Genomic DNA, 18,082 nt, shown 5'->3' with positions numbered 1-18,082 from the left:
TTGAGTAGATTATCTCAGAAACCACATCCCTGGAGCGGTCTCCTGTTCACGAGGGACAGTCGGTGAAAGTGCCATGACGGGAAATGCCCAGTCAATGCCAGCTTCCTTCCCTTCCAAGCTGGTCTCCACCCTCTGGTGAGCAAACAGCCCAACCAGACAATTTTCCATATGGCTAGGAAAGCCCATCATTCATCTTTGAGACTTTTCCTGTTTAAAGAGTTTAAAATAGGCTGGATGGTTAATATAGGCGGCACCCTTAGCATCCCTCCCAACCCATCACAGTCTCACCTACTTTTACAGCCCAATGCAGACCTAAAAAGAAATAAGTTCAGTTCAATCCCGCCGTCATGTCCGACTCTTTGTGACCCCATGGAATGCAGCACGCCAGGTTTCCCTGTCCATCACCAACTCCCGGAGCTTGTTCAAACTCATGTCCATCGAGTCAGTGATGCCATCCAACCATCTCATCCTCTGTTGTCCCTTTCTCCTGCCTTCAATCTTTCCCAGCATCAGGGTCTTTTCCAAGGAGTCAGTTATTCATATCAGGTTGCCAAAGTATTGGAGTTTCAGCTTCAGCATCAGTCCTTCCAATGAATATTCAGGCCTGATTTCCTTCAGGATTGACTGGTTTGATCTCCTTGCGTCTAAGATTGCCATCTTGACCTCCTGTTAGAAAGTCAAAGTCACTAATCATGTCTGAGTCTTTGGAACCCCTTGGGCTATACAGTCCAGGGAATTCTCCAGGCCATAATACTGGAGTGGGCAGCTGTTCCCTTCTCTAGGGGAATCTTCCCAACCCAGGGATCAAACCCAGGTCTCCCACACTGCAGGCGAATTTGTTACCAGCTGAGCCACTAGGGAAGCCCTCAAGGAAATAAAACATGATCAAAAAAATAAACACAAACATAGACACAAACAGAAAATGACTGTTTTACCAGCAATCCCACTCCTCGACATATATCCAGAAAAGATGAAAATATACATGCAAATTTTAAAAGATACATGCACCCCAAGGTTCATAGGAGCATTATTTATTATACAATAACAAAGACATGTAAGTAACCTAAATGTCCATTGACTAGATGAATGGGTAAAGAAGATGTGGTACATATATATACAATGGAATATTACTCAGCCATTAAAAAGAATGAAATAATGTCATTTGCAGCAACATGGATGAACCTAGAGATTATCATGTAAGTGAAGTAAGTCAGAGACAAATATCATATATCACATATATCACATATGTATAGAATCTAAAAAAATGATACAAATGAACTTCTGTATAAAACAGAAGTAGATCCATAGACATAGAAAACATACTTATGGTTACCAAAAGGGAAAGGGGTTGGGAGTTTGGGATTAATAGACACTGTGCTGTGCTATGCTTAGTCGCTCAGTCATGTCTGACTCTGCAACCCCATGGACTATAGCCTGTCAGGCTCCTCTGTCCATGGGGATTCTCCAGGCAAGAATACCAGAGTGGGTTGCCATGCCCTCCTCCAGGGGATCTTCCCAACCCAGGGATCGAACCCAGGTCTTCTGCATTGCAGAGGGATTCTTGACTGTCTCAGCCACCAGGGAAGCCCAAGAATACTGGAATGGGTACCCTAATCCTTCTCCAGGGGATCTGCTCATCCCAGGAATCGAACTGAGGTATCCTGCCTTGCAGGCAGATTCTTTACCAGCTGGGCCACCAGAGAAGCCCTTAACAGACACTACTATGTATAAAATGGAAAAAAAAACAAGGACCTATATATAACACAGGGAATTGTATTCAGTGTCTTATAATAACCTATAATGGAAAAGAATTTGAAGAAGTATATATATATCTCTCTCTACATACATACATACATATATATGTGTGTATATATTTCTGAGGTAGCTCAGTGGTGAAGAATCCGCCAGCCAAGGTGGAGACACGGGTTCCATCCCTGGGTCAGGAAGATCCCCTGGAGAAGGAAATGGCAACCCACTCCAGCATTCTTGCTTGAGAAATCCCAGGAGAGAGGAGCCTGGAGGGTTATAGTCCATGAGGTCTCAAGAGTCGGACATGACTTGGCGACTAAACCACCACCACCGGGTTTGTTTTCAGATTTGCCTGGTGATTGTGGCAGCAGGAGGGCAGGGGCAGGTGTAGTGAGTGTTGATCAGTGTGGTCTTCTCTGGGCTGGATGTTCCCCATGTCCTCTCATTTATTCTTGCCAGTAATGCTATGGGTTAGGGTTACTCTTCTCCTTTTACCGGTTGGAATACTGAGTCAGAGAACTTTTCTAGAGACATATTTTATCTTCATGGGCCTGGTTGAGACCTCTCATGCTTCCACCCATCCTGTTTATCCAGGTGGGTCTCACTGATTTTTTTAAGTCTAGTTGATTTGCAATGTTATGCCAGTCTCTGCTGTACAGAGGAGTTATACACACATATACATTTAAAAAATATATTCTTTTCCATGATGGTTTATCCCAGGAGACTGGATATCGTCCCATGTGCTGCACAGCGGGACCTTGTCGTTTATCCATTCTAAATGTAATAGTTTGCATCTACCAACCTTAAACTCCCAGTCCATCCCTCATCCTCTCCCTCTTCTCCTTGTCAACCACGAGTCTGATCTCTGTGTCTGTGAGCCTGTTTCCATGTGTAGATAGGTTTTATATTAACTGAAAGTCAAGGGCAGCACCATTCTTGCTAGGTCATGTTGTTCATACCCTTCCCATCCTGCTAGGAAACCCCCCCTGATGTGCTGGGCTTGCAGTAAGGTGAGTGAGTGACAACTCTAATAATAAATGCCACCAGTTGCTAAAGATTCCTGTAGGCCAGGCACCGTTCTGATACAAGACCAAAAGTAACAATTTCTTTAAGACCTTCCTTGGCCTTTAGTGTCAAGATAGACCTGGGTCTGGGTGCAGAGTTTGGCTCTGCTCCTTTCTAGCTGGTCAGTCATCATAGAGATACTGAATACATCTAGGCCTTAGTTTGCCATCTATAGAAAAGGGGCCATGCCTACCTCTTCCAGACAGGATTCTCAAATGGGTTCATGGAGGTGAGGTATGGAAGGAGCTTAACAAGACTGACATGGCAGAGGAAGCTGTCAGGAAGTAGAGCTCTCAGAAAGTGATCAATCCTCCCGACAATGATATGATATGATATATTCCCAACAATGATATATTCCCATTGTGCAGATAAGGAAGCTGAGGCCTGAGAGGTGGTCACTTGCCCTAAGTCACAGGACTAGGAAGTGACCAAAGGCCTCAGATCTGCCCGCCTCCACCTACAGCCACATCCAGTGAATGAAGGAGCTGGCAGCTCCCTGTTTGCTGAAAATTCAGACAACAAACTCTTGTTCCTGACACTGGTTAAAGTTCAGGGGGCTGCGGAAGAGAGGCCCCAAAAGTTTGTGGCCAAGAAACTTGGATTTTCAGGGAAGCTGCAAGAAGCCCAGTTCTGTTCCCTTGACCTGCTGCACTTTTTTTGGCTTCAGGAGCTGAGCGACCAGGCGGGTTCGGAGTTCGAGAACTCTGATGTCAGATGGGTCATCACAGTGCCCGCCATCTGGAAGCAGCCGGCCAAGCAGTTCATGAGACAAGCTGCCTACCAGGTGAGTGCAAGGCTGAGGGGGGGTGGGGGCCCAAAATGCACACGGTGGTGGCTGTCACCCCCTCAGCTGTCCCCCAGCATTCACAGGCCTCCTCGGGAGGCAGTGAGAGGTCGCCCACAGCCAGGAGGTCAGGAGCCTTCTCATTCCTCAGCTTCCTCCCGGGGGAGGCTAAGGGGTCTGATGGACGAGGGGAGGGGCTCACTCGGTTTTCTTTCAGGCTTTATCCATTTCCAGGTCTTGTTGTCCAGGCCTGTCTCTCTGAGGTCAAGGGCTGCCTCTCTGAGTAGGAAGCAGGGTGGGGGGAGAGGCCCCTTACACTGAGGAGGCCAAGGGGGAGGCCAGGCTGTGGGGCGGGGGGGCGGTGTCCTCTGGGCAGCAGGAGCACCAGCAGCGGCGACGGCCAGCCCATCCTTCATGGGTGCTGGAGGGCATCACTGGGGCCACAAACCCTCAAGGCCTCCACCCCTCGCACTTGCAGACAACTTTTGCCACAAAGGGGCTCCCGTGAGCGTCTGACTTCATGGCCGGAGTGGCTGGCCATACTGACCTGCTCTTATGATCCCAGGACAGTGCTTAGTCCCCTGGGTTAATAAGTGAGAGCTCACCCTGGGGCCTGGGAGTCAGCTTCCAGAACCTTCCACCTGAGCAGGCTGAGGAACATCACCCAGGTCATAGATGTCCTCTGCCATGCCTCCCAGAGTGAGCTGCCCTTCCCCGGAGACACACCCCTAATGCTGGATCTGTGACCACAGACTCAAAGGAAAGGATGGACCTTTCCTTTCAAAAACCTCAACTGAATCCACCCTGAGCACCAACCCTGGAGAAGGAAATGGCAACCCACTCCAGTATTCTTGCCTGGAAAATCACATGGATGGAGCCTGGTGGGCAACACTCCTTGGGGTCGCAAAGAGTCGGACACGACTGAGCAACTAACACACACACTGAGCACCAGTCAGATGGCCCTGCTGCTGCTGCTGCTGCTAAGTCGCTTCAGTCGTGTCTGACTCTGTGCGACCCCATAGACACAGCCCGCCAGGCTCCCCCGCCCCTGGGATTCTCCAGGCAAGAACACTGGAGTGGGTTGCCATTGCCTTCTCCAATGCATGAAAGTGAAAAGTGAAAGTGAAGTTGCTCAGTCATGTCCGACTCTTCACCACCCCGTGGACTGCAGCCCACCAGGCTCCTGTGTCCATGGGATTTTCCAGGCAAGAACACTGGAGTGAGTTGCCATTGCCTTCTCCTCAGATGGCCCTGGGCACCTTCAATTGTCCTGCATGCCTGGGGCTTTACTCCAGTTCAGGGAGGAACAGTGTCCCCTCCTTGCCCCACCCCCATTCTCCTCCTTCCCTCCACAGCCCCAGCCTGTCTCCTCTGCTCTCCCCTTCCTCTGTTCATCGTGAGAATCTGGTTCAGTCTATGCATCTGCCAAAAATAGATTTGTTTTTATAGGGATGAGGAAAGCGGGTGGAAGTTCCAGAAACAGACAACTTCTTTAAAGAGGAAGAGATCCAAGTGCAGTTTCACTGCCCACAGGAGCCCTGGGCATCAGGGAGCTCTTCCTAGGTGTCAGCCCTCAGGCAGTGTCCAAGGATCCAGAGACGGGACCCAGGGACCCGGGTGTCTGCTGAGACACTGTCCAGGGGCCTGAGTTTTCCCAGGAAGGATCCTCAGGATTCATGGTTTGGACTTTTTTCATTTTCCAGCCCTCAGGAAGACTTCAGCAGCAAACATGTGACCTGGAATCGGGACAGTTCTTATTTTTAGCCTGAAAAAGAAAGAGGTGCAGAGACTGGTAGATGCATCAGGGCTGTGGAGTCCTGGGCCGGCTCTTTAAGGGCTGCCTCTCTGGGTGGGTCGTGGGGGAGTGTAGGGAGAGACCCCTTACACTGAGGAGGCCAAGGGGGAATGCCAGGCTGGGGGGGGTGGTCCTCTGGGCTTTGGCACCTCGGGCAGTGGGAGGGCCAGCAACTCCTGGGCAGGGCCCAGGTGGCCAGCATGGGTGGAAGGGGTCAGGGGATTTGCTTCCTGAGGCCAGGAGATGCCCTGCCAATGGATCTGTCCTCTCCTTACCAGGTAACGTTTGTCTAGGGCCCTGTTAGTGCAGCTTAATTTGGGGCTCTTTTTGATACTCGTGTTCAGTTTACAGTCACTGGATGGATTTGAAGACAGCAGGGACCATTTGTTCATTCATTCTTTGTTCACACTTTCATTTATTCATTAAACAAGCCTGCGCTAGCAGCCTTCTGTTTCAGGATGCAATAGGTGCTCAGGTCATGCAACAGGGGCCCTGCTCTCAAATCGCTCACATCCAAGTGGCTCATTGAAGCCATTTGTACTTCTGGGAAGGGGTCTGTAGCATGTTAGGGGCACCCTCGTCAGCCTATCTTCTGGAAGAGTCTTCAGGACAAAATGAATGGGGTTTGCTACTCTCCCAAGTTAGCATCTCTCCATCTCTTCCTTCCTCACCTCCCATTTATTATACAGAGTGAGAATGGTGACTGTTAATCTTATGTGTCAGCTTGACTGGGCCTAGGGGTACCCAGATATTTGGTCAAATATCATTCCAAGTATTGCCATGAGGGTGTTTCTGGATGAGATTAACATTTACATGGATTGACTAAATAGAGCAGATTGCCCTCCCTAAAATGGGTGGGTCTCATCCAGTCAGTTGAAGGCCTGATTTAGAACAAAAGGCTGAACCTTCCTGGATAGAATAAGAGGGAAATCCTCCTGCCTGCCTGCCTTCAAACTTCAAAGGGGCATTGCTTCCCCTGATTTTGGACTCTAACTGGACTCTTCCTTGGTCTTGAGCCTGCTGGCAAGGGAATTGTACTGTCTGCCCTCCGGGGCCTCCAGTTTGCCGACTGAAGTCTTAGGATTTGTCAGTCTCCACAATCCTGTGAGCCAACTCCTTATAATAAACCCCTTTCTACCTATATAAACATTCTGCTGGTTCTGTTTCTCTGAAGAAATCTGACAAATACAGAACCTGAGCAAAAAGGACAGCTCCTGGCTCACCTAGCTTCTGAGACCTGAGCCTTCCCAGCAGCCCTTCCACCAGAAGTGCGGCCCATCGGCCTGGCTTCACGCAGATGCGCAGGCAGGGCGAGCAGGATGGTTTTCCATCAGGGCAGCTGGGAAACTGGTCAGCCCACCCTGCTTGCATGTGGCAAACGGAGCCCCTCCTTCCAGGCTCCTGGGTCCAAGTTCATGGCACTGACGTGGCTGAACGTCAACCTCCCCTCCGCCTGGTGGAGGCGGAAGAGGCCTGGATGAAAAGAGAGACAGAAACAGGCCTGGGGAGAAGCAGGCCGGCAGGGGGTGGGCCTGGGGCCTGAGCTTGCAGGTCTGTGATTCACAGCCAGTGAGGGCTGCCCAGCACTTGACGTGGGGGCAGCTTCATCTGTAAAACCCCCAAACCCCTCTTGTGTCAAGTGATTGCTGAAGAAGTGGGTTAAAGCTCCATCTTTTATGATCCACCTTCTTGGGGCAGCTTTAGACCCTTTAAGAGCATTCACTGGAAAGATGGCAGCAGAAAGAACAGCTGATGCCTCTTCTGAGGCCCTCAGAAAAGAGCTAGAATAGGAGATAGTGCCACTCTGTCCTGCGTGAATCATGCATAGGAAGTAGTCTAGTGTCTTTCTAGATGAATTTTGCTTAAAATGTGTAGCTCTCATAGGTTCCAGAAACCTGTTAAATAAATTATATTGCCATACCCATGATGATCTCATCTAACACGGAACTTGCATTTGCCTCCCTTTCTGAACAAGCTGCAGTGAAAGATAATCACATAAAGAAAGAAACCCAACCCCGTGACACTCAGAAGCCCAGCAGCTGTAGCTCTTTGCAGCTCAATGCCAAGCACTCAACTAGTCTGGCCCTTTTATGCAGCTGTGGACACAGCCCCTTGGCGGATTTTCCTGGCTGACTGCAGGGCCAAGGAGCAGAGAAGTTGGGGTGGTAACCGCCGTGTCCTTGGCCTCCCTGGAGTGTGGTTTTCTTACCCCGCTGCCCCTCCCAAGTGGAGCTTGTGACCAGGAAGCCAAGCTCTGAAAACTAATACTACGATGGAACTGTTGCTGGCCCAGATGTGGAGAGTCAGATGGAGTAGCCTGCTCTTGGTTCAGAGGCTTTCTGATTGTAGAATCCTCAGATCATGCCTGCAAAACTCTCTTGAGAGGTGGCCCGAAGATTGCAGAAAGGTTGACTGGAGGGATGGGTGATTCATTCATTTGGCAGCTACCCTCTCAGCACCTACTGTGTGCTTCGGGGCAAGAAGACCCGACGGCTGCCCTTAGAAAACACCCCTTCTTGCAGGAGAGGTTAGACAGGTCCGCATGGATTGACGGTGAGAGGCAGAACATGCCACGTGCTGGGCCGGGGGCCGAGCAGAGGGAGAGCTCACATCGAACAGAAACATGGCCTTGGGATACCAGCTCCAGGGGTAGAGTTACCAGAAGCGGAGAGCGAGCTGTTCCGCCCTGGTTGACCCTGACCCGATCCCAGGCAAAGACCCCTGGGGTCTCTTGTAGCCGCCAGGCCAGGGGGCTTCTGCTGAGAAGGACGGGGAGTGTTTTATAGAGAAACAAAGCTTACATTTCAGGGCACGGCATCCTTCTGCTCAGAAGGACATCTGGGCTTGTAAGAGGCTGGTGGAGATGTCTGCATTTCTTCCTTTTCTCGGAGTCTCCCTGGCAGCTCTGAGAAGCCTCCTGGGGAGATGGAATCTGTGTAGAGACAGCTGTCTTCTCTGGCCTCTCTTTTCGCCTGTGGCCTCCCTGAGCATTTGCTGGTGGGGACATGGCCCCTCGATCTCACTGGGGAGTGGGGACAGGGGCTGGTTCAAGCAGAGGAGTGTGGTTACTTGGTCCTGGGCCTCCCAGACACTGCCGGCCCCCTACCCCCCACTGACCTTGCCTTTCCCCCACCTCCGGTTTGGGGTCCTCTTCACTCTGCTTCCATCTGCATCCTCACTCGGGTACCGTGGGGAACTCCTCACGGAAATGGGTCAAAGCTTTTGCTGTGGAGCTGAGCCCAGCCCAGCTGGGGAGGGACAGATGAATGGTCCCCCAAGTGTTGCAGCCCCAGCTCTTTGGGGGCAGATTCGGATCAGTCTGCTTGTCTTTCACATCTTCAGGATGTGGGAGCATCCCGGTGGGAGGTGGTCTCAGTTACACACCAGGGACCCTCGGACACCCTTGAACTGTGTCATTCTACTCAAGACTCCTCACTCCTCTGAACTTGATGTGATTTTCCATGGAGATATTTCACATGTAAGTCAGCCTGTTCAGAATTTCCCGGAAGGCCTGGAGAGGAATGAAGGTGTCTATCTTCTCTGCTCCTTTGTCTCCTGCAGTCCCCATTGCCCCATAGAGGCCCTGGAACCAGCTGTTCTCACCAGCCATGTGGGCACCGCCTGGCCGGCGGACGGGACGCGGCAGCAGGAATGTGCCTTTTCCTCCTTCACACCGAGCCCTGGGCACCACTCTGCTCTGCCCTCCCCAGCCTCCTCCCATCCTGAGCTTTGCAGGAGAGGCCTGTATATCCGGGGCCTGCTGTTGTGTTGTTGTTCATCTTTCCTTCTTCCTCAGTCCACGTGGTGGGAGCCGGGCCTGTGAGCTCCTGGTCTAGAAGGGTCTTGGCTTTACGTTCAAACCCACAAGGATGGAAGAACCAGGCCACGAGCACTGTGCCGTAGACAGGGCTCCTCCTGCTGGCACTCTGGAGTTTTTCTTCTGGGATCCTGGGGAGAAAAGTTCAGAGGTTCCCCTGTTCCTGGCGGCACTTGCCGTGGGTAACCTGTGGCATCTTTCATCAGGCATTTTAACCCTCGGCTGCCTTTCTACTGAGGATGTCTGATGAGATCCTGCGAGAAAGTGAGGCTGGGGTAGGGGGCACTTTAATCCCTTGGACCGGAATCTTGTCACACCCCTGCGTCAGGCACCCACTGACCTGTGTAAGCTCAGGGCAGACCTGGCCTCTTCGACCTGGGGACCCCGCCGATGGGCAACAGATCCTGCTTGTGTGGTTGGGCTCAACCCAGGGTACGAGGCAGGAAGGAGGCAGGTTTCTGGTGGAGGGTGAAGGCATGTGCGCTTCCATCTGGTTTTGTAAAGGACAGTCTTCCAGAAGGGTTCTGCCCTTGGCAGACATTTAGTTTTGGCAAAGTAGAGACTTTGTCACCTGCCAGCTGATGGTATCTCATTGAGACCTAACTGATTGGTTCATTTGGGATAATACGGTTATTCAGGAGAACAGATGGCAGCAGGTGTAGGCAGTCCTGTCCCAGACTAAATGAATGGAGATCACACCTTCAAACCAGTTCAGGAGGGGAGTGTTAGGGGCACCCAGGAGTTCTGTCAAAGCATGGAGGACTGGGCCCCACTTCAGTAACTGGAGTTACTAAGAGCAGGAGAGCTCGGAACCAGTTCAAGAGCTAGTCTGTCAGGCCTGGGCTGGCTCTGTCACTTCTGTTGGCTACCCTGGAGCCTAAGACTGTCCCAGTTTGGGCACTGAGAGATCAGTGTCCCAGGAAACCCAGGACAGTTGGTCACACCTAATTGACCCTCCAAAGCCCCTTCTGCTCATGACCCTAGGCTGACTCTTCCCCCTGAGTCATTTATGAGTGTGATGTTAGGCAGACCTTTGTCCCTGGCTGACAAGATGAGTCTGTATCTCCTGGGGCCTGGGGAGAACTGGGGGCCTTCTCCAAAGTGGATGTTGCACTCGGGGAGCATCCCGGGTTCCCTCGGAAATGGCAGCAAAGACAGCAAACACAGCGGTGCCGGAACTAGCTACTTTTAGTTTCCCGTTGTGTTGGCAACCAAGGACATCCGTGCACATGGGCAGCTTCAACAAGCAAGCCACACCTCGTGCTCCAGGTCAAGGCCAAGCCAGTCTGTGTCTCTGCGCACCCTCAGAGGGGTGTTCCCGAAGCCCCCTGGCTGCCCTTCAAGAGGTCTGGAGGGGTTGTGGCTGGAGCAACCCAGGCATCACGGGGCAGAAGCACATTCTTCTGTGAACAAGAGAGGGGCTTTGCACAGGATAACTGCCAGTGGGCTTTCCCCAGCATCTAAGACCTGGGGACTCTGTGGATTCCAGGGCGGGGGTGAGGGGCTTTCTTCTGGAGCCCCCTCGGTGCTCTGGAGATAACAGGTCAGATGCCCACATAGCAGATTGAGTCTCACACAGCTGAGGCCCAGCGATGGCCTTTCTGTTTCCCAGGCCACTGACCATTGGGGTTTGCTAGGCGTCGGTCCTACCATTTAGTTCTGGAACCAGAAACAGACCACCATCGGACTTCCATCCTGGGTTGGTTTTCTAAGTTTTGGGTCCTTTGCCCCTTTGGGCTTCTCAGCTGTGGGCCAAGCGGGCCAAACATGCAGGCGGCCTTGAGGCTCACAGAGCCTGGCACTTGCCAAGAATACTTGTACATTGGCAGCCCACTCCAGTACTCTTGCCTGGAAAATCCCATGGACTGGGAGCCTGGCAGGCTGCAGTCCATGGGGTCGTAAAGAGTTGGACATGACTGAGCGACTTCACTTTCACTTTCTTTCTCTCCTTTGCCCACTCTGTTATGTTTGGATATCTGGCTTAGGGTTCAGCACCCAGTCACCCCCGATTTTAGGCTCTGCAGGGGCCTGTGGAGGGAGTTTCCCTGACAAGCAGAGCGTGAGCACCCCTTCCGGGGGTGTCCTCGGAGGGGCCCCGTCCAGGGAACCCGGGTCCCAGCCTTGCCTTCTGTCTTCCAGGCAGGCCTGGCCTCCCCGGAGAACTCGGAGCAGCTCATCATTGCCCTGGAGCCCGAGGCAGCCTCCATCTACTGCCGGAAGCTGCGGCTGCACCAGATGACTGATCTGAGCAGCAAGGCCGCGGTCAACGGGTACAGCTCCAGTGACACAGTAGGAGCTGGGTTTGCACAGGGTACCTGCTCTCTCTCTCCCCTCCCTGCCGTCCCCCTCCGGCCCCCTGCATGTGTCTCTGCCTTGGAGTTTGCAAAGGCACTCAGTGCCGTCAGGAGACCTCAAGATGCTTCTGGAGGAGGCTGGACTTAAGTACCTCTGAGCTCAGCAACCCTCCCCCCGACCTGGCCCCTCCAAGGAACCTGTAAACTCAGCAGTGGTTCCCCTAGTTCATCACCCACCCAAGTGCCTAAGGGGAGGACCCTTCTCTCCAAGAACGTGAGAGCAGTCCAAGAGTGGCTCTTGGCCATGCATTTTGCTAGGCTTTTAAAGCTTTCCTATTAACTGATTCTTAATCTAATTCCACTGGCCTGTTATTAATGCCTCCATTAAGACTGTTGATTTATCGCTGACTCATTCATTGGGGCCGCTTTGATGCGCTCATTGTGAATCTTAACTATAAACCTGAGACTAGAGGTGAAAAGGGCGGACTTGCCCTGAGGGGTTGATGCTCATTTAGGAAGGGAGCCCTTCCTAAAATGAGCTCCCTGGAGCTCACCGTCCAGGGAGATCCAGGATGGGCGTTTTAAGGGCCTTTTTCTCTCCAATATTGGGTTGGCCAAAAAGTCTGTGACAATTTATGAAAAAACTTGATATGCAAGTTGCTCACAAGCTTGCTCCTCAGAACTGCTTTGCCCTGGAATGCAGGGCTCTGTAGATCTGTTCAGGGCCATGGAGTCTGCAGATACCTTGGGTCAGTCAGAGCCACGTGGGTGAACACGGGTGCTTAGGAGCTGTGGGGGGTGGCACTGTGCACCCCAGCTCTGAGCTCTCTGCCCAAGTGAGGACTTCAAGAGCAAACACTCTCCTCCCCACCACTCCCCATCACTCCAGCCCACCTCCATCCTGCCCCGGAAGGCCCAGGTCCTGGAGGAGGAGAGGGATGACATGAGTGAGGACTGTCACCTGTTGGTCCCGAGCTTTCCTTGTTGCCCAGCTTGAAGCCTGTTTCTGCACTGCCTGGGGTGCTGGGCCCCAGGCTCACCCTTGGCGGGTGCACATTCCTGCCCAGACAGGGCTCTCTTCCTCTTTACTAGGTGACTCTGGCCCAGTGGCCACTGCTCTGAATTTTTAACCTAGGATGGAGGAGTCTGGGAACCTGAGCCATGAGACAGTGGCAAGAAGTTCACTTGTCACCAGGCTGCTGCCCCCTCAGCCTGCCAGGGCCATGTGTTTGCCGCCCGGATCTGATTCACCCAGAATGAACAGAAACAGGCTTCCCTCCAAGTCTCGGGACTCGACTTGCCTTTTTCTCACAAGGCTAGCCTCACTGCTAACTAAACCCAATGCATTCACGTTTTAAATACTCAGGATCATTGTTTTAATTGGAAAAAAGAGGAATATCTGACTGGGCTCTCTATTTCATATACTGATTCTTACTCAGTTGTTCATAGATAGCAGCTCATGCCACGATTAGCTGATTCAACACCGCTCTCCTTGACACTTCTTAAGTACAACATTCACATATGAGGGAACTGTTAGAATGCTTGCCTTTCCCAAGAGCTCAAGAGTTTTTGTTTCTCTTTCCTTTAACGTATCCTGTCATGCCCACGCTGCCCCATGTCAGTGTCCTGTGCCTTGTGGAATTTGCTGTTGTTTTCTGTGCTCAGAGGGGTGTCTTTGGTTTTTGAAATCCTCATGTTGTTGGCCACCACCCCTCGGAGGGTCGGTGAGGCAGGGGTTCCATCTTAACCTTGCTTTTTGGTGAGAACCTCCCTTCCAGAAGGACAGAGTGCTGTGTGGGAAGGCCTGGCAGAGTGCTTAATCAGGGGGTACCCAGGATGGCATCAAGCCTGAGCCGCCCCCCCCCGACCATTCTCTGCCCTCTGATGCCCCTCCCTGATGGACGCCCAGTGGCCACCACTGAGGAGACCAGAGCTGGCACTCTGTCCCCAGCACTGCAGGGTTTCCTGTTGGTATTATTTGACTCCAAAAAGACTTAAGGACGTCAGTAAAGGCTCCATTTTTCACAATCTTGGGCATATGTGCCTGAAAAACAGGATTTTTTTGAGCGCTCAGAACACATTTTATTAGCCTCACTTGGCCGTTTTTTACACATGCCATTTTCTTAGCCACCTAGACTGTTTTAGAAAGTCAGTACCCACTGCAAAGTGTTCAATGTAAGTTCATCTGGAGCTGGGAATAGGGGAGACACCCTGAGTTCGGGGACCCCTCCCAGGCCTGCCGGAGCTCTTTAATCAGGGATGGCCTGAGGAACTTAAGGCTGGCCCGATGTTGATTTTTGCCATTCTAATCCCCAGAGGAGATGTTCTTTTGTGAACACCGTGCTCCTTGCTGAAGGAGGCTGGAGGGTCAAGGGTCCTTTATTGGATAACAAGCAGCAGATGGATTTGTAGGGCTGAGGGACTAAAAATGTGGTGGGGGGCCTTTGAGCCTTTGTCTGTAAAACCAGGATTGCTCTAAGCTGTTCATGGTAGGGGTCGTTTGTTGGGTTCCCTGTCTCATACTAGGTGCTTTGCTTTCCTCATCACCTACTGTGTGCCTGTTGTCACAGTGGGTGCTGACAACAAATCCGAGGGCCAGTCCCTGCTCAGCCTGTGTGGAACTTGAGTCAAGGAGTATCATCCCATTTTATGGATGAGGAAACTGAAGCCGAGAGAGGTTAAGTGATTTGCCCCAATTCCCATCGTGCCAGTGCTCTGGTGCTTCCCAGACTCCCTCTCACGGCATCTTTCCCTCCTTTTAACATTCGTATTCTGCTTTTTCAGACTTCACTCTAAACTGTTAAGTCTCAAAGGCAGGGGGTCCGCGGTCTGAGGCTTCATTTCAGGCTGCAAGACAGAGTCGTGGGAACGGCAAGTCCCTCGACCTCCCTGACCTGGATTCCTCGTCTGAACACAGGACGCTGATTTGGGCCCTGTCCGTCTCACGGGGCTGTCGGGAGCCAGCGGGAGATGAAATACCCATGCCAGGCATCACAGCCACGAAGTACCCCAGCCACCCTTAGGCTGTCCCGCATTGTGCAGGGAAAAGGCGGCGCCGGCTTAGCTCGGTTCAGCCGCGCCACCTTGTGGCGGAAGAGCATATCGACTTCAACGGGGTCTGGAAAGAGCTCCTGGCCGGTTTATCCCAGATCCAGTTAGGAAAACATACCCCGCATTCCATGTATCAGACCAAGTTCCTTGATGTGAAATTATTTAACCAAGCGCACAGCAGGCCATTTGGCAGATAGCTTCCTCCCTGGGGCAGCAGAGCCAGGAAACTGACCTATTTTATTTCCATTCCCCTGAAACTGTTCCTGGAGGAAGGGAATCTCACCACGGTGAGCTTTTCAGCAGGGCACTGGCTATCTCCAGGCAGATGAATAGATGGAGGCTGGTGGCAATAGCTCCTTGCTGTGGAAGAGCTGGCTTTGTCATCCCCCATGTTGTATTTATGTAATCACTCTGATCAAGATCACCGAATGTTCTGTTCCCAAACCTCCCATGCTCTTTCACCTCCACTGACTTCAGGGACTGTGGCTCTTTCATGCTTTCTCACCCGTTGTTATTTTCTTTGTGTTGGCCACTAGCTAAGGAACACATACGACGTAATCGGCAGAGTCGGACTTTTCTGGTGGAGAATGTCATAGGAGAAATCTGGTCCGAGCTGGAGGAAGGTAGTGTCCTTGAATGTCGTTTGCCCCTGCTGGATTTTGTGTGTGTGTGTGTTGCCAAAAATGCATTCCTATTTGTTCCTTTTACACTTTTGGAAAATGTTCCAAATCAGTTGGTCTTACAGACCTGCTTGCCCAGGGAGAGCTCTTTTTGGAGCTGTAATTTTGCACGTTCTAAAACCATATAGGCTCTTCAGAAGAAAAGTAGGAGCTGGAACTCACCAGCTCCAGAGTAAGCCTTGTGTTAAACATCAGGTCATTCGATGGTGCTCTTACCTTGGCAGGAAGTTGGCGACTTGTACGTGCCAGGTATGCACTGTCGTGTGACATGAATGCTTTAGTCCTAAAGATTCATTCATCTGTGTTCACAGTCCATGCTAACCGGCACTTCTGGGCAGACATTATCTCATTCTCTTTAGTCATGAATCACTCGCTGTGCTGCTAATAAGCAAAACCATTGTATTAATGGGTGTTGATGGAGCTTAGCTGGGTACACCGTCATCACCTGCCAGATTGTTCCAGGACACAGTGGACAAGCGGTCTGTATAAAGGATGGCTGTTTTGTACCAGGTGACAAGTATGTGGTGGTGGACAGTGGCGGTGGCACCGTAGACCTGACAGTCCATCAGATACGGCTACCAGAGGGACATCTGAAAGAACTGTACAAAGCAACAGGTGAGCCTGAGAAAATGAGGGAAATGGCTGATTTTCTCATACCTGAGCTGTTTTGCTCATTTCTGATTTCTCTCAGCATCTGATTCAATGCCATGAGCATGTGGGATTATGAGCAGTATGGATGTGTGAGACCAGAGACCAAAATGCCATTAAATGACCTTTAAACACAAACCACCATAACTTGGGTCTGGGCCTAAAGTGAGCCTGTTTCAGATCCTGGCCATGATCATCACCTGTGATTTGGTGCTGTGGCTAAGCTTTCCAGGGAGGTCCCAGGATGAGACCAGCAAAACCAAAGAACGTGCTCGTCCTCTTAATGGGCATGGGAAGGATGAGTAATTAGTAGATCACAGGGACTCGGTGAGGTCTGCTGGCTTTCCAGACGCTGTCCTTAGATTTCTTGGGCAGGAATGCCATGATGCTTCTAATTAGCTAAATGCACTGATTTTATTTAAAATGTAAATAATTTTAAACTGATTGCTGACCAGTGATTTCTATAGGAAAGTTTTCCCATGTGGAATAAGAAGAACCTAAGGGTTTTAAAGAATAAGTAAAAACACACAGCTGTGGTCTGCTGGCTAAGTGGGCCCATGTTTGAGCTACTGTCTTTGGCAAAACCCAGGGTAGGCTGCTTCTCAGACTTCGGATTCTGTTTCTGTTTTTAACAGAGTGGTCTCCCATTTTGTTCTTGACCCAGGTGGACCCTATGGATCTTTAGGAGTAGACTATGAATTCGAAAAGCTTCTGTGTAAAATATTCGGAGAGGATTTTATTGAGCAATTTAAAATCAAGCGTCCTGCAGCCTGGGTTGACTTAATGATTGCATTTGAGTCTCGAAAAAGAGCGGCTGCCCCGGACCGAACTAACCCACTGAACATCACCCTGCCCTTCTCCTTCATTGACTACTACAAGAAGTTCCGGGGCCACAGCGTGGAGCATGCCTTGAGGAAGAGCAAGTGAGTCAGGCTCACGTTTGGCTCAGGACAGGGGTAGAACATGTTGATGGGAGGGAGGAAGGGGGTGTGGACTCTGATTTCCAATCCTACACACTTGCTGTGTGACCTTGGGCAAGTGACTCAACTTTTCTGGTCCTTAGTTTTTTCATCTGGAACATGGGCATGATAATTCCACTTAGCTCAAAGGATTGCTGTGAGGGTGAAATGAATTCGTATGCACTTAGCACAATGCCTGGGACCTAGAAAGTGCTATCCATGTGTTAGCTATGATTATGCACTAAAAAGTTAAGCTTTACGAAAGCAGGGAAGTTTGGCTCCTGCTTTGTCTCCAGTGTCCACAACAGAACCTGAGGCATAGGTAGTAGGTGCTCAGTAAATATTTGTTGAATGAATTGTCACCCTGTCTTTTGCATGAGACTTTGGCTTTCACTGTATCAGGAGAGGGTTGGCCAGAGCCCAAAGTAAAGAGAAATGGAAGAGGTTGTGCCTTAGCTTTTAAGCTCCTAAGGGTCTAGATCCTGGTGGTTTAGGGTATTACTAAGGGGTCTTTGGACTTTCAGACCCCCTTGCCCCCTCAGATGTGACAGCTGTTCTGCCAGGGCCCGTGACTTGGGTGTCCTTTCTACACTCTCACTCTCTCTCTGCCCGCCCCACAGTGTGGATTTTGTCAAGTGGTCCTCACAAGGGATGCTGAGGATGAGTCCAGACGCCATGAATGCCCTTTTTAAGCCGACTATCGACAGCATCATTGAGCATCTCCGTAAGTGATCAGCCAGGGCTTGGCCACTCCGTGGGGCAGAGCCAAGAATGGGGACTAGCGTTTCCAGCATCACCCACCAGTATATGTGAAATCAGGATGGCAGGGGGTCCAGAGTTTGGCGCCATGGGTCAGGGCCCCAGCAGGAGTGGGCAGGACCTGGGCATGTATGAGGGCAGCTGCTGGGCCACAGGTACTGCAGAGCAGCCCAGAGCCCCTCCTCACCTGGGCTTTCTGTTTGGCTTCAAAAGTCAGGGAGCTGGGACCTCTAAAGCAATATTCTCATCGAGTGACAGGCCTTAGTGAATGTATGATTCTTGGTTTATCAGAATAAATTAGAAACCATAACCTCTGCTGGGAAGGAGGAACGGTTGTGTAAACCAAAGAAAGGTCTATCCACCCCCAGCACCACCCCCCCACCCCACACACACACCAGGGCCCTCACCTGGGGACACAGTAGACTCACCAGGGCCTCTTCCAGTATCCAGGGCCTCCACTTCCCACTCCGTACCTAGCCAA

At 51.3% G+C, this 18,082-nt stretch overlaps 1 protein-coding gene across 1 annotated transcript in view; it reads left to right on the top strand.

The window, feature by feature from the left end:
* Nucleotides 1–18,082, top strand: part of HSPA12A (heat shock protein family A (Hsp70) member 12A) — a 75,814-nt gene that overhangs the window by 52,781 nt on the left and 4,951 nt on the right. Inside the window, exons 6-11 of the mRNA XM_061162739.1 lie at nucleotides 3,482–3,598; nucleotides 11,350–11,521; nucleotides 15,092–15,178; nucleotides 15,746–15,850; nucleotides 16,548–16,806; nucleotides 17,463–17,566. Coding sequence (XP_061018722.1) covers nucleotides 3,482–3,598; nucleotides 11,350–11,521; nucleotides 15,092–15,178; nucleotides 15,746–15,850; nucleotides 16,548–16,806; nucleotides 17,463–17,566 — 844 coding nt within the window. The remainder of the gene's footprint in view (nucleotides 1–3,481; nucleotides 3,599–11,349; nucleotides 11,522–15,091; nucleotides 15,179–15,745; nucleotides 15,851–16,547; nucleotides 16,807–17,462; nucleotides 17,567–18,082) is intronic.

The sequence above is a fragment of the Dama dama genome, chromosome 15 (assembly GCF_033118175.1).
Source record: "Dama dama isolate Ldn47 chromosome 15, ASM3311817v1, whole genome shotgun sequence".
Lineage (NCBI taxonomy): Eukaryota > Metazoa > Chordata > Mammalia > Artiodactyla > Cervidae > Dama > Dama dama.
The sequence above is the reverse complement of the archived record's forward strand: the minus strand, read 5'-3'. Positions and strand labels throughout refer to the sequence as shown.